The sequence below is a fragment of the Mytilus galloprovincialis genome, chromosome 1 (assembly GCF_965363235.1).
Source record: "Mytilus galloprovincialis chromosome 1, xbMytGall1.hap1.1, whole genome shotgun sequence".
Taxonomy (NCBI): domain Eukaryota; kingdom Metazoa; phylum Mollusca; class Bivalvia; order Mytilida; family Mytilidae; genus Mytilus; species Mytilus galloprovincialis.
The window spans coordinates 125,525,227-125,540,277 of NC_134838.1; the positions used below are offsets into that span (position 1 = coordinate 125,525,227).

Sequence of the window (15,051 nt, forward strand, 5' to 3'; positions counted from 1 at the left end):
ATTGCTAATTGCCTTTAAGATTTAGTTAAAACTTACATCATGTAATTTGTGTATTTGTATAAGAGAGGAAGGAAAGATATCAGAGGGACAGTCAAATTCATAGATCGAAAATAAACTGACCTTTGGTTTTCTTGTTTGAATAGTTTTACACTAGTAATTTTGGGGCCCTTTATAGCTTTTTGTTCGGTGTGAGCCAAGGCTCTGTGTTGAAGGCTGTACATTGACCTATAATGGTTTACTTTTATAAATTGTTATTTGGATGGAGAGTTGTCTCATTGGCACTCACACCACATCTTCCTATATCTATTGACAACGGCATGGCTTAAAATAAAAAGACAAACAGACAAATAATAGTACTGAAGACCCAACATAGAAAACTAAAGACAAAGCAACACGAACCCAACCAAAAACTGGGGGTGATCTCAGGTGCTCCAGAAGGGTAAGCAGATCCTGCTCCACATGTGGAACAATACAAGTTTCTTGCTATTGGACGGTGGGTGCTCTACAAGTCCCTATGAGGGCTATTAGAGATCTACTGGAGGCATGAATAAATCTTATCTTAACACTTGTTTGGTGAATGATTAGATGTTTACATGTTTAGTTATTATTTCAGGATGTATTTATTTGGTTAATTGTAAGATGTTTACATGTGTGTGTATTTTTTTTCAGGATGATGGATTTTTGACAAGTGTAGTGAAGGAAAGGGAAGATGAATTGTCAAAGAAAACATTGATAGCCTTGAATGACATGAGGATCAAGTTTCCAGGAAAGTCTGACGAGGAGGCAGAAATGATTCTCGACAAGGTAAATTATGTGTTTAGTTAGTGTGTTTCTGGACAAAATAGTTTTAATGAAATGAAGGTAGAGGTAGAGTTGATTCTTGGAAAGATAGCATTTGTGATACAAAAAGCAAAACACAAACTGAAGTTGTGGCAAATGAGTTTCTAGTCAAACCTGTACACCTTCGAGAGAAAACATATAGAGTGGTGATATTTAAATTGAGATGCAAAATGCATAGGTATTATGACATAAGCAGTTCAAGAATTGGCTAACTTAACAAAGAGAGATTAACTTTACAGCAGATTTGTCTACTGGTAAATGAAAACATAAGTAGTGTGAGGATTTGAATAATCAAATTTTTGTGAAAAACAAAAGGTGATGTGTAAATTTTATTTTTTTTGACTAGATAGTTTTGTAATAAAATGCCAATTTATGTTGTTTTGTTGTAGGTTATAATTTTTAAGTTCTGTTTATATATTTTTTGGCTCTGTTATATAGTGAGTACCTGTTTTCCTTCTATCAATCTGAATTTAATTTTTGCTCTTAAATCAAATCTAACTTTCTCTTTAGCTCCATGAAAGTTGGAAATTCCACAAACCAAGGATTGCTTCTTATTGGCTAGTGAAACTAGATTCTATAAAAAGGAGAAAGGTATGTTATGATTTTCATTTAGTAAAAACAAATACTGTGGATTTATCAATATTCATTGGAAACAAATCTTCATGTATTTCGTGGGTACAGGGGAACCATGAATTTAAATGTTCAATGAATTCCAAATTTGCTAAAGGAATTTATGCTGACTTTGCCAAATCCAAGAAATAAAATATCCACGAATATGCAAGTTCCACGAAAATAAATGAATCTACAGTAAGGTCTTTTTGTTAGGTTTGAAAGGCTACAATTTACACTTAATTACATACAACTTTCCTTGATATGTACAGTCCATGTGTTATGTCCAAGGACAGTTTTCAATAAAATGTAAGCAAAAGAAGTTATCTTACTGCTCTTTTTAAACATTTGTTGGGTAGTTGTCAAATAGATGTTATATTCATATTTTTATACGTATTCCTGCAATCTCAGATAGTTTAAAAATAGTTCTTTGGGTAACAGTTGTCGTTTATTTGAAGGAAAATCAGTACATAACAAAGTGCATATTTTCCATTGAGTTTGAAAGTAATGAAATTGAATTCACAAACAACAGTAAAATAAAGCAGCAATGATTAAAATAGAATTACTGTAATATTGTGATATTTTGCACAGGTGATAGACATTGTGCGATCTAACGTGAGAGCCGTGTTACAGAGAACCTGGAGAGTGAGTGACGTTGATAATCTCAGGATTTATAGAATATTTAGTCGTGTATTCAGTCGTCTGCTCTGGAGTCATGGACAGGGGCTCTGGAACTGCTTCTCTTCTTCCAAGTAAGTTAATTCTATGGCAGATAATATCAAGGTTAATAGAATACTGTAAAATCAGAAGTTAAAGTGATTATCGGGATAATAAGAACTCCCATTTTGATAACTAAAACATAGATCTTTATGTATTTTTATGCCCCACCTACGATAGTAGAGGGGCATTATGTTTTCTGGTCTGTGTGTTTGTTCGTCCTTCTGTTCGTCCTTTGTACTGTTTTCAACGGGTTAAAGTTTTTTGTAGAGGTAGTTTTTGATGAAGTTGAAGTCCAATCAACTTTAAACTTAGTACACATGTTCTCTATGATATGATCTTTCTAATTTTGATGCCAAATTAGAGTTTTGAACCTGATTTCAGGGTCCACTGAACATAAAAAATTATAGTGCGAGTGGTGCATCCATGTACTATGGACACATTCTTGTTTTTTCTGATATCACAAGCATTTCTGAATTTACAGTAATAATTTTTAATCATGTCATCATCAATGAAAAAGTCTTGATTTTTTCACTATCCAAATCAAATTGTTATATTTATATAAGTATTACAATTGAAAATTTGCACTTATGATTACATTTCTATATAAAAAAGATAGTAATTAAAAAAAAAGATGTTTTAAAAATTTGAATATTTATATATCAACCTTAAATATGCTTTTAGATATCATTAAAAAGAAATTCAAGAATATTTCATAATTTGTACACAGTTTTCTTCGAATTCCTTTGCATTTAATCATTATAGAAAAAAAAGTAATCGGTCAATTTCAATACTGGAATAACTTGTTGATTTCAGTGGACCAGCTGGTTGGGAAACAATTTTCAGCAAGAGCACAGAAAATATAAGTGAGTCAGATATGAACTGTTGTCGTAGAATCGTTCAGCTGTGCAGGGATTGTCTTCTCATTGTTTATCAGTTTGCTGCAGAGGCTAAGAATACATCACAGAGTACCACTAGTCATTCCGACACTGAACCTTCAGGGTAATTAAAGGTGATGTAAGAATATTATACACTAACTAATGATGTGCACTAATGTTAGGGGTAAATATATATATATGTGTGTGTGTGGGAAGGGGTTTTAATTCATGCTAATTAATAATGAGATAAACTCAATGATTTGCTTGTGTGAAAAAAAAGAGTTTTTTTCTGCTTTGCATAACATTTACTTTTAAACAAATCACTTATGAGCCAGGTTACAAGAAGTTAAAATCCTACATATATGCTAAACGACTGTTAACAGGCATGGAAAATTTAAATGCCTTAAAAAATGTTAATAAGGAATAGAAAATCAGAAAACATTTTGTTTTTAAAACTCAGAAATTGTTTTCTCTGCATTAAATATTATAGTTACAATGAAATTGTATTAAAAAAGTTGGAAAATTCTCTTAGAAATATTAAAGTTATCAATAAAAGAATGATGGAAGGATAATGAATAGACTGCAGACCTCTGCCACAGTTAGTATGAAATAAAATAGCAGGTATTCAATACATTGAGAAATTCAGCCTACTTATCCAAGTATCCATGATACTATAATCCTGATTTTCGGCAGTTGAAATAACTTTTAACAGTTTAAGCACTATCAAAGTGACTTCAATGAAAACTTGTGGACTTGTGGACAATTACATGTATATAACAGGAAATGTAGCTTTGGTTGGGAACTAATATGTGCATGTCCTTTATATGTGTTAGTGTGTAATATTCTTAATAACACCATGTATTTTAAGTGTATGTATAAAATAGATTTTGTGTTTGTTGTAAAAATGCTGAGCAATCATACACTATAGGCCTAGGCCTCATCAAGTTAGTTTTGATTCTCATATCTGTCCACTATTTGTTTTTGAGTTGTTTTTTTTTGTCCATGTACATGTCAGCTTTCACATTTTATTAATATTGTATTCATTTATTTTTCTTTACCTAATTTGTATTAATTTTTGTCTTTAAATTTTGTCATTAATACTGAGGTCTTTTTAAACAAAAAATGTTATCAAAGAATATTAAGTTAATTATGTTTATTTAAGTAAGTTGTTTCATTTATGAAATTGAAGAGATTAAATAGTGGCAATTTCAAGTATATCAGCAACAATGTTGACCAAAAAAATCACACCACAAGACAAACTAGAAAGCAAACACAGAAGCAATATAATGTTAATTTTGGTAAGTGGTTGATTGTGTTTCTCTAGAGTTACCCAAATATGGCAAACTAGGATATCCTCTTATATAAATACACCAATAGATCCAGAATATATATTTTTTTAATTATTATTTAATTATTATCCAATAGTAATATTGTTATTCATTTTATTTTTTCAGACTAGGTAGAGAGAAACCAATATCATTAGTTCCTCCTAACACCCAGACAATGAGCCAGCGCTACTCAAAACTTTATCGTGGGGAAGCATCATGACAAAACGACTGGTAGCTGACACAGTGCAATGTTATTCTTGGAACCAGTTTGATCATTTCAGATTATTAAGTTTTTGTTATCAATTATATTAAAACAGCTGCTTTTTATTGCTATAGATTTTTGAATCATTGCTTTATTATCAACTTTTATTGTGTGAATAATCTTAGGAAGAATTTGTTTTTTAACTTGTCCTTTTTTAAATTCAGTTTCAGCATTTTACGCAGCTGCATAACAGAGGTAACTTCCCTTGTTTTTTTTTAAATTCTCAGGACAGTGTTGATACATGTATTACCTGTAGAAAAATGTTATTTGTGTATGACATATAAAATAGACAGTTGAATTGAGGCTTCAGAGACTGACTTCATTAAAGCAACATCAAAACACATCATACATTTTGAGACTTTTTTGTAGGGTTTTATTATTTATTCCGACTATTAGCAGCTTCACAGCTCTGACAGATATAGGGGACCATTCTAATGTCTTGACTGCTCTAAAAGATAGAGGACCATTCTGACTCATTGACTCCTCTGACAGGTAGGGGACCATTCTGAAGTCTTGACCGCTTTGACAGATATAGAGGACCATTCTGAAATTTTGACAACTCTGACAGATATAGGGGACCATTCTGAAGTCTTGACTGCTCTGACAGATAGAGTATGATTCTGAAGTCTTGACCGCTCTGACAGATAGAGAATTATTCTGAAGTCTTGACTGCTCTGACAGATAGGGGACAATTCTGAAGTCGACTGCTCTGACAGATATAGGGGACCGTTCTAAAGTCTTGACTGCTCTGACAGATAAGGTCCGTCCTGAAGTGATAACCGTTCTTACAGATATAGGGGACCACTCTGAAGTCTTAAAACTGCTCTGACAGATAGAGGACCACTTTGAAGTCTCAATTTAATTTGGTTGTTGTTTTATTTTTACTGATCACGAAGACCGTCCATTTATAATCACTGTGATAATCTATTGATGTTGATATGATTTTGATATCTATTGATATTTTTACTATTCCATCAAGTAATTTTAAACCATGTTATGTCTTTCATTTTAAGATTCCATTTTGTAATGATAATTAATATTGATAGTGCTATTTTAATGTAGTCAGCATTTTTGTAAATGTTTACACTTGTTAATTTTTGACGTAAAATGTTTTGTCTTGCATTGTCATGTAACAATAGGTATGATCATTCAGATAGGGCTAACAAAATTTGCTACATTATGATGGAATAAGATGGGAATATTCTATTCAGTTTAGTCTGGTTGATTTTGCCATATATGTTACTGACATTCTGTTTTGATATTTTAAAAGTTATATTTTGAAATTATAAGCAAAATGTTTTTGTTTGTATATAAAACAAACTAGATATTTTTGTAGGAACACTGCAGGCAAGTGTAAAACATCATGATATATATTGTCATGTAGTATACGGATGTTATTTATAGAAATGTTTCATATATTCTATTACTTTTGTGATATTTTTCTTTTTATAACATATTTTATGTATTTATATATATGTCACCATATTATCATTTTTACGAAATCATAAATAGAAAAACATTATTGTTATAAGGAATTGCCTTATTTTTACAGTGGAAGAAAATGATCTAAAAAAACCCATTTTACCAAATATTTGAATAGGCTAAGTTTTATAAGTTTTATTTGACTGCCATTTCAAATATATATAAAAAACAAATCTTTTTAAACTTCTATAATGAGAATCACCCTTTTTGGACTCGTCACATTTCTCTGTGTGTGTTTTTTTAAATTCAACAGAGAGACTGCTGTCTTGAAAAAGCACATTTTAGTTGAGGAGAGATGTCCTCCTTTGTAAACAACTTCTATGATAAAAAATCAATCAGTTTTTGAAGTACAATACACTTTAGAAATGACCTCAGGTGCGTGTACCTCAAAAAACACTTTGAATCAGATGTTTTTAAGTTATGAATTGAAATCAATATAGATGTGGTAAGGGAGCTTGCTTCAGGTGACTACCTTTAATTTACCTTTCTCCCTTCAACATCTGGACTTTCAAAGCCAAACATTTTTTAAACAGTTCTTGATAAGCCCACATTTGAAAGAATGTCTTGTTTCCCCATCCCTGGGTCTACCTTTTGTAAACAGACAAGGAAGGCAGGTTAATTTATAAACTGGATGTCAAAGCAAATATGCATGGTCACAAGAATGGGTGGACTTGTCCAGCCGAGGCCACTTTTCCTTAATTTTAGTTTGTGCTCAATTTGAGTGTATTTATTTATATTATCAATCCTTTGTTTTACCCAGGTGGGGGGAGGGGAAACAAACATTTTTCTAATTTTGACCTAATAACCAATGTATTTGAAAACATACAAAACATACAAGATTTTTCTGGACAGTACCTCCACAATTAACATTGAAGATATCAACATTTGAAATTTCCTTTGTTATCTCCCTTTAAGATATCAACATTTGAAATATCTTTTGTTATCTCCCTTTATTAGTTTTCTGCCTTGCATTCAGTGGAATTAATGTCTCCTATTAGTATGGTTTATTTAAGTAATTACTAATATTAGCATTATAGATCTATTCTTGAATTTAATATCATCATCAGAAAGGCTAAAATATTAAGTTCTTCAAACTGTTTCAAACTATCATTCTTTCTATTAATTTAATTGATGACCTTCTATAGCTTTATTTTTTCTTCTTCCATTTTTCTTCTAGTCATGATGTGAAATAGTTTTAATCTCTTGTTATTGTACTATTTATCTCTGAATTGAATTTTAGGATACAATATGCTACTGTCTTGATCGAAACAAGTTAACAATTTGTCATTTTTTTGTCTTTGAACTGTAACGAACTTAATATCTTTACTATATATAGTATTTTTTGTGTTTATTTTGAGAAATCTTTCAAATTAAGTAGTACTGCCATTTACACTGAATAATAGTAAAATATGTACTAGCAAATATTTATAATTTATTTACATAAAAGCTTTAATTATGCCATATTCATGATATTGTTTTGTTTAGCAGTGATTTATGAATATTTATGAATCAATTCATTTTTGATAATATTCTTACAATTAATCTTTATTATTAAGAAGCATAGATTTTATATTTATTTTGTCATTATTGTAAATTTAAGAAAAACCTCATGCTTTGAAAAAAGAAAATCGCATGCTTTGAAAAAAAACCCCTTATGCTGAAAACCTCCTCATTTAGTTTCTGGTGAGGTTTAAAAGAAATTTCTGCTTTTAAATTGGTATGAACGTAGAATATATATGCATTAGGGAAATGGTTTGCAAGAATGCTTGTTAAGAAAACTAGTAACAGTAAATGAATATAGGTATAACAGGATGTTAATTCTAAAATAGAGCTACAGATTTGACAAATGAAATATTTGAATTTTTATATAAAGTATTTTACACTTTAATGCTGTTGTCTTTGTAAGCTTTCAATGGATATTCCTCAATTATTGCAAAATGCTATTTAATTTTTATTCATGGCACAAAATTTACAACTCTAAGGGGAGATAAATGCGTTTGATATGTGATATTTTTGAATGATTTGGTTAGTATTATTATAAATGCACTGTGATAATATTTTCATTATATTTACTACCTTTTGTGAATCCAGTTTTGAATGTAGAATCTTGCAATGTATTTTCCTAAAAAGAATAAATGATACTGACTAGTATTTCACTGTTATTGTTTCATCTGTCCAGCTCCTGTTGTTTTGTGTCGTCTGCATTACACTTAAAATGAGGTTGTGCATCAACTTTTTAATTTTATGATCATGAGTTATTCTGGGGTTTTCCCTTACCAATGCATAAAGCAATTTCTGCCTATATCAGTTTGTAAATCCTCTTCTATAAAATTTACCCATGTTCAACTATCTTGCACAGATTCTTCCACTGGACATGCATTTTTGCACACTTTTTAAGCTCAACTGGTTTTAAGGGCCATTGTAAGCTACTGCCATCACTTGGTGTCTGTCGTCTCTTTCATTATTCTTATTTTTACAATAATCTCACTTAAAATACTGGAACCAAATGTGCCTACAATCATCAATGGGGTTTAGTTGTTAGTGGCTTTGAACTAGCTGTCAGATAACTGTGAGCACTCTCAGATCTGTTCTGAGTGTCTTTTTGTTGTTGGGATGTACAAGTACCTGTCCACGTCCACTGGTATTTTTGTCCATCTGATGAGTAAAGCCTTTTTTAACTGATTTTTATAGTTCTTATATTGTACTGTCCCATGTTAGGTGGAGGGTTGGGATCCCGCTAACATGTTTAACGCCACCACATTCTGTATGTATGTGCCTGTCCCATGTCAGGAGCCTGTAATTCAGTGGTTGTCGTTTGTTTATGTTTTACATATATGTTTTTCGTTCATTTTTTGTACATAAATGAGGCCGTTTGTTTTCTTGTTTGAATTGTTTTACATTGTCATTTCGGGGCCTTTTATAGCTGACTATGCGGTATGAGCTTTGCTCATTGTTGAAGGCGGTACAGTGACCTATAGTTGTTAATTTCTGCGTCATTTTGGTCTTCTGTGGACAGTTGTCTCATTGGCAATCATACCACATCTACTTTTTTATATTTGAAAGATATGTTCATGATTCTGGTTCCTGACCAACATGTCAGACACTGCTTAAAGTAGAACATATGGCAAAATGCATGTTTATCTATAGTCAACTATTTAGAGGAGTTATTGAACCCATTTTTAGTTTGACAAAAACTTTAAGTACCATATATTTCAAAAAACTTTAAAGAACAGTTATGATTAGGAAGACCTTATTTATTTTATGAGTCTTCATTTTCAATGAGGTTTTCTGATGAAGAGACGGTGGGCAAATCTTAATCATTTCTATACAATAACTTGATGATAGTTCAACCAGTCCTCAAATTTAAATATGTTGATTCTAAAGAAAAATTGCAGTTATGACACTTGATTGATTGACACTTTTCAACTTCAGAATTACAAATTAATTTCATTTCAAATTTTGATAAGTTGTTTCTGATATCAAAATGGAGGTTAAGTTTGATTTTGACACTATCCACCCATGCACTTCACAAATTGTGGCTCCTTATTGCTGAAAAAGGACACTGATAAAAGTAAGGGATATACACTTTGCTGTCATTTTGACAGCCTCTTGTTATGTTATATCTCTGTTCACTGTTAATGAGTACTAAGCTTTATTTATTGAAATAACGAGGCTTACTTTTAAGAATGTCTACATTCTTGCAAATTTTGGTTTTGAAGTAATTCTAGAGTTGTCTCCCTTATAACAACTGACACTTGAGTGACCTGAAGTATGTAAAAGGTTATATGTCTAATCAAATTGCTGTGAAATTTTATATGAAATGTTACAGCAAACATGCAAACTTTGAAACAGATTGTTTACAGTATTTAGATATCTTTTTCAATTTAATTGTCAAGTTTGTATTAAGAGATACACCTACAAAGGTATACAGGTGACAACTTGATTAGAAATTCTTAACGTCCAGGTAACGGTTCATATCACACAACAATGCATTCTTCCTTGTTTAATAACAAACCTCTTCAGTCTTGTCTATCAAATAATAAAGTAGTGCTTGAGAAATAAATATCCCACATAACTGAAGAAGATGGAACTTTAAAATAACTGGAACTGTAAAATATCTAGGCAACTAGCAAAGAGAAGCACTACAAAAATGTTAACTTGGCTTTTATATTCTGAAAACCCAGTTATTGATAATCACATATTGCTAAAGCACCTTTAAATTGTTTTATGAATTGATATATCCCCATGCCACAGCAGTATGATTATTTATTTTTCTGTATTTCAAGGAATCTTCCGTTATTATTTTAGCTTTCCTTAAGAACTGGACACCAGCTGCACAACTTCACATAATTCAAAGGAACAAATTGAGGCTTTAAGAAAATCAATCACTCCAAATTAGGGTGATGCATTATTGTTTTTCTTTCTTTTTGCCTGTGTCCCTCAGACCTTGACCTCAATTTCATGATACTTTATTATTCTACTCACTAAATTAATGGATTGTCTACCAGCAAGTATTTCATGCATATTCAGAACCAACAGTAACAAATGGAATATCAGATAGGTGGGTTCTATTATAACCTTATTTCTAAACACCTGTCAACCACTGTAGCTCTCATATATTATAATAATAGCTTAATGCTGTTGAATAAAACTATCTGAAGGTGCACATGTATGTCTGACAGGGTTTATCACATCTTGACCTTATTTTTATGGCTCAATTTGTCAGATACCTGAAATAAAACCTTGAGCTCAAGTACAAAATATTTGTCATAACAAGTAAAGCAGACAACAACTTTGTGCACTCTTGTTAATTGTTTAAGTTTTATAGGAAGGCCATACATTTCAGAGTGTGCAGTGTCAAGTGTTAATTGTTTGTTCTAGCTTTATAAACAGACAAAACATTTCAGAGTGTGCAGTCTTGTTATTTGTTTGTTCAAGCTTTACAGGCAGACAACACATTTCAGAATGTGCACTCTTGTTATTTGTTTGTTCAAGCTTTACAGGCAGACAACACATTTCAGAGTGTGCACTCTTGTTATTTGTTTGTTCAAGCTTTATAGGCAGACAACACATTTCAGAATGTGCACTCTTGTTATTTGTTTGTTCAAGCTTTATAGGCAGACAACACATTTCAGAATGTGCACTCTTGTTATTTGTTTGTTCAAGCTTTACAGGCAGACAACACATTTCTGAATGTGCACTCTTGTTATTTGTTTGTTCAAGCTTTATAGGCAGACAACACATTTCAGAATGTGCACTCTTGTTATTTGTTTGTTCAAGCTTTATAGGCAGACAACACATTTCTGAATGTGCACTCTTGTTATTTGTTTGTTCAAGCTTTATAGGCAGACAACACATTTCAGAATGTGCATTCTTGTGATTTGTTTGTTCAAGCTTTACATGCAGACAACACATTTCTGAATGTGCACTCTTGTTATTTGTTTGTTCAAGCTTTATAAACAGACAAAGCATTTTAGAGTGTGCAGTCTTGTTATTTGTTTGTTCAAGCTTTACAGGCAGACAACACATTTCAGAATGTGCACTCTTGTCATTTGTTTGTTCAAGCTTTATAGGCAGACAACACATTTCAGAATGTGCATTCTTGTGATTTGTTTGTTCAAGCTTTACATGCAGACAACACATTTCAGAAGGTGCACTCTTGTTATTTGTTTGTTCAAGCTTTACAGGCAGACAACACATTTCAGAATGTGCATTCTTGTGATTTGTTTGTTCAAGCTTTATAAACAGACAAAGCATTTTAGAGTGTGCAGTCTTGTTATTTGTTTGTTCAAGCTTTACAGGCAGACAACACATTTCAGAATGTGCACTCTTGTCATTTGTTTGTTCAAGCTTTATAAACAGACAAAGCATTTTAGAGTGTGCAGTCTTGTTATTTGTTTGTTCAAGCTTTACAGGCAGACAACACATTTCAGAATGTGCACTCTTGTCATTTGTTTGTTCAAGCTTTATAGGCAGACAACACATTTCAGAATGTGCATTCTTGTGATTTGTTTGTTCAAGCTTTACATGCAGACAACACATTTCAGAGTGTGCACTCTTGTTATTTGTTTGTTCTAGCTTTACAGGCAGACAACACATTTCAGAATGTGCACTCTTGTTATTTGTTTGTTCTAGCTTTACAGGCAGACAACACATTTCAGAATGTGCACTCTTGTGACTTGTTTGTTCAAGCTTTATAGGCAGACAACACATTTCAGAGTGTGCACTCTTGTTATCTGTTTGTTCAAGCTTTATAAACAGACAAAACATTTCAGAATGTGCAGTCTTGTTATTTGTTTGTTCAAGCTTTACAGGCAGACAACACATTTCAGAATGTGCACTCTTGTTATTTGTTTGTTCAAGCTTTACAGGCAGGCCATATATTTCAGAATGTGCATTCTTGTTCTTTTGTTTGTTCTAGCTTTATAGGCAGACAACACATTTCAGAGTGTGCACTTTTGTTTATTGTTTGTTCTAGTTTTATAGGTAGGCCACCTTTCAGAGTGTGCACTTGTGTTTATTGTTTGTTCAAGATTTGTAGGCAGTCCACACATTTCAGAGTTGCACTCTTGCTAATTGTTTGTTCTAGCTATATAGGCAAGTCCCTCATTTCAGAATGTACACTCTTGGCTAATTGCTTGTTCTAGCTTTATAGGCTTGATTTTAGAAAGTGCACTTTTATAATTGTTTGTTCTAGCTTTTTAAGCAGGTCCCACATTTCAGAGTGTTCACTCTTGGTCAATTGTTTGTTCAAACTTTATATGCTGGCCACACAATTGTGAATGTGCACTCTTGTAAATTGCTTGTTCAAGCTTTATAGGCAGACCTACCATTTCAGAATATGTAAAGCAACAATTTTCAGAGTGAAATATGAAATGGCTGTTCTAGTTTTGTAGGTAGGTGACACATTTCAAAGTGTTAACTTTTGTTAAATGGTTTTTCTAGCTTTGAAGCAGGTATCAATTTTCAAACTATGCATGTATTTTGCTGGATGTTCTATGTTCATATATATAGAGGTCAGTGAGGCGACACATTCCAAAGTGTGCACACTTGTTACTAATTGTTCTAGCTTTGTAGACCAATGACACAAGAGTCTGCTATTTTCTTGCTGGATTGTCCTATAGGAAGGCGAGTGATGATTGCTTTAGCTTCATAGGTAACATCAACTTTTTTATATCAAGTGACATAACAACAAATCTAACTTCATAACATTTCTTTTTGATTTGAAGCCTTGAAAAAGGACAATCAGTAAAATTGGTGGTTTCATAATGTTACTTCAGTTTAAGCAAAAAGTATTCGTAGTATGGAATACTGCTACCCACCAGTATATACAGATTTGGTTTATATTACAATATGGCATTTTTTACTGCTCCAGTATTTGCAAAGTTCAAATTTAAAGAAGAACAGCAATACAAATATCTTTTTTACTGTGATAAATGTTAGCACTCTTATACTAGTATTCTAATTTAAAGCCTCTTAAAATTCGTTAAATAACGAATGTTCATGTGAGCATGTCTGATGACATGAACAATCTGTGTATTGGAATAGTTATATCTATCACTTGTTACTTTGGTTACTGAAATTTGTTAAGCAGCTTGTCAAAATGTTTGATGAAAACTAGGCCATATTTTACTGTAGCAAGTTCATGTTTGTCAGTTAGATATTAAATATGACAAACTTTGTCAATAACTGGACCAGATTGATATGATTCAGTTTTGTGTTAATTTCCATATCTTTGTTACCAAGAAAATGACCAGGTATTAACTGACCACATTTTACAAGTATTGTGCGTTGAACGAGCTTTTAAGCTGTTTTGGTCCTTACACATCATAAGCTTTCAAATATTTGACTTTGAGCGTTCCTGACTAAGGCGAATCACAAAAGAGCTCTAAATGCATGTTAATAAATATTGTGTTGTTTTCTTTTTTTGATGTAGTACACGATAAATTAATCTCAAAAATATTTTCAAAATACCTGAGTCACATCACTTTATTGTGTTTGTAAATGAAAGTACATTGTATGCTGGATTTATCTAAAATTGAGAATACACTGGCTTTAGATTAATCGATTGTTGCTTGCTTGGTGGACAGTGGCAAATACTTCATGCTTATTCATGTTTATTGACTGAAAAAAGAGTATCTGTAGTTAATTTCTACTGATACCAGTTCATCTTCTGACACATTAAGTTTTGTCTCACTAGAGCACCCATTAATACAGTACCCTCACAACGAAGAGCACCTATTGTTATGATAGCTTCACAAGAGCGCCAATTGTTATGATAGCTTCACAAGAGCACCAATTGTTATGATAGCTTCACAAGAGCACCAATTGTTATGATAGCTTCACAAGAGCACCAATTGTTATGATAGCTTCACAAGAGCACCAATTAATATAAGAGCAAATACTGATAAAGTGATAGCCTCACAAGAGCAAAAACTGGTAAACTGATAGCAATATATAAAGTACTATAAATTAAGATTACAAGAAGCTGAACTGAGACTATTCTAACATTTTCTCATAATGGAAAACTGAATGATACTTTTTATGATAACAGACAGCATCTGAGTGCAGCTGCTTCCACTACCATGGTCACAGCATGGTACCCGTTTTCATGGAATTTAAGGGATAGTCAATCAAGGAAATTAAACCAAGAGAAGACAAGAATGTGTCCATAGAAAACAGAATGCTCCACTCACACTATCATTCTCTATGTACAGTGGACCTTAAAATTGGGGTCAAAACTTTAATTTGGCATTAAAATTAGAGAGATCATATCATGGGGAACAAGTGTACTAAGTTTCAAGATGATTGAACTTCAACTTCATGAAAAACTACCATGACAAAAAACTTTAACCTGAAGCAGGAAAGACAGAGGAACAGACCGAAAAACAGAATGCTCCTTAGTGGGTCATGAAAACTAAAATTTAATATCATT

General features: G+C 32.1%; 1 protein-coding gene across 3 annotated transcripts in view; it reads left to right on the forward strand.

The window, feature by feature from the left end:
• Window positions 1–8,267, forward strand: part of LOC143057593 (tubulin polyglutamylase TTLL7-like) — a 35,797-nt gene extending 27,530 nt beyond the window's left edge. The window contains exons 14-18 of one of the 3 annotated variants that reach the window (XM_076230930.1): window positions 670–804; window positions 1,351–1,431; window positions 2,041–2,201; window positions 2,983–3,183; window positions 4,499–8,267. In XM_076230930.1, the coding sequence (XP_076087045.1) occupies window positions 670–804; window positions 1,351–1,431; window positions 2,041–2,201; window positions 2,983–3,172 (567 nt within the window). In that variant the 3' untranslated portion in view covers window positions 3,173–3,183; window positions 4,499–8,267. The remainder of the gene's footprint in view (window positions 1–669; window positions 805–1,350; window positions 1,432–2,040; window positions 2,202–2,982; window positions 3,184–4,498) is intronic. The other 2 variants (XM_076230925.1, XM_076230917.1) reach the window with 2 other exon arrangements.
• The last annotated feature ends 6,784 nt before the right edge of the window (window positions 8,268–15,051 follow it).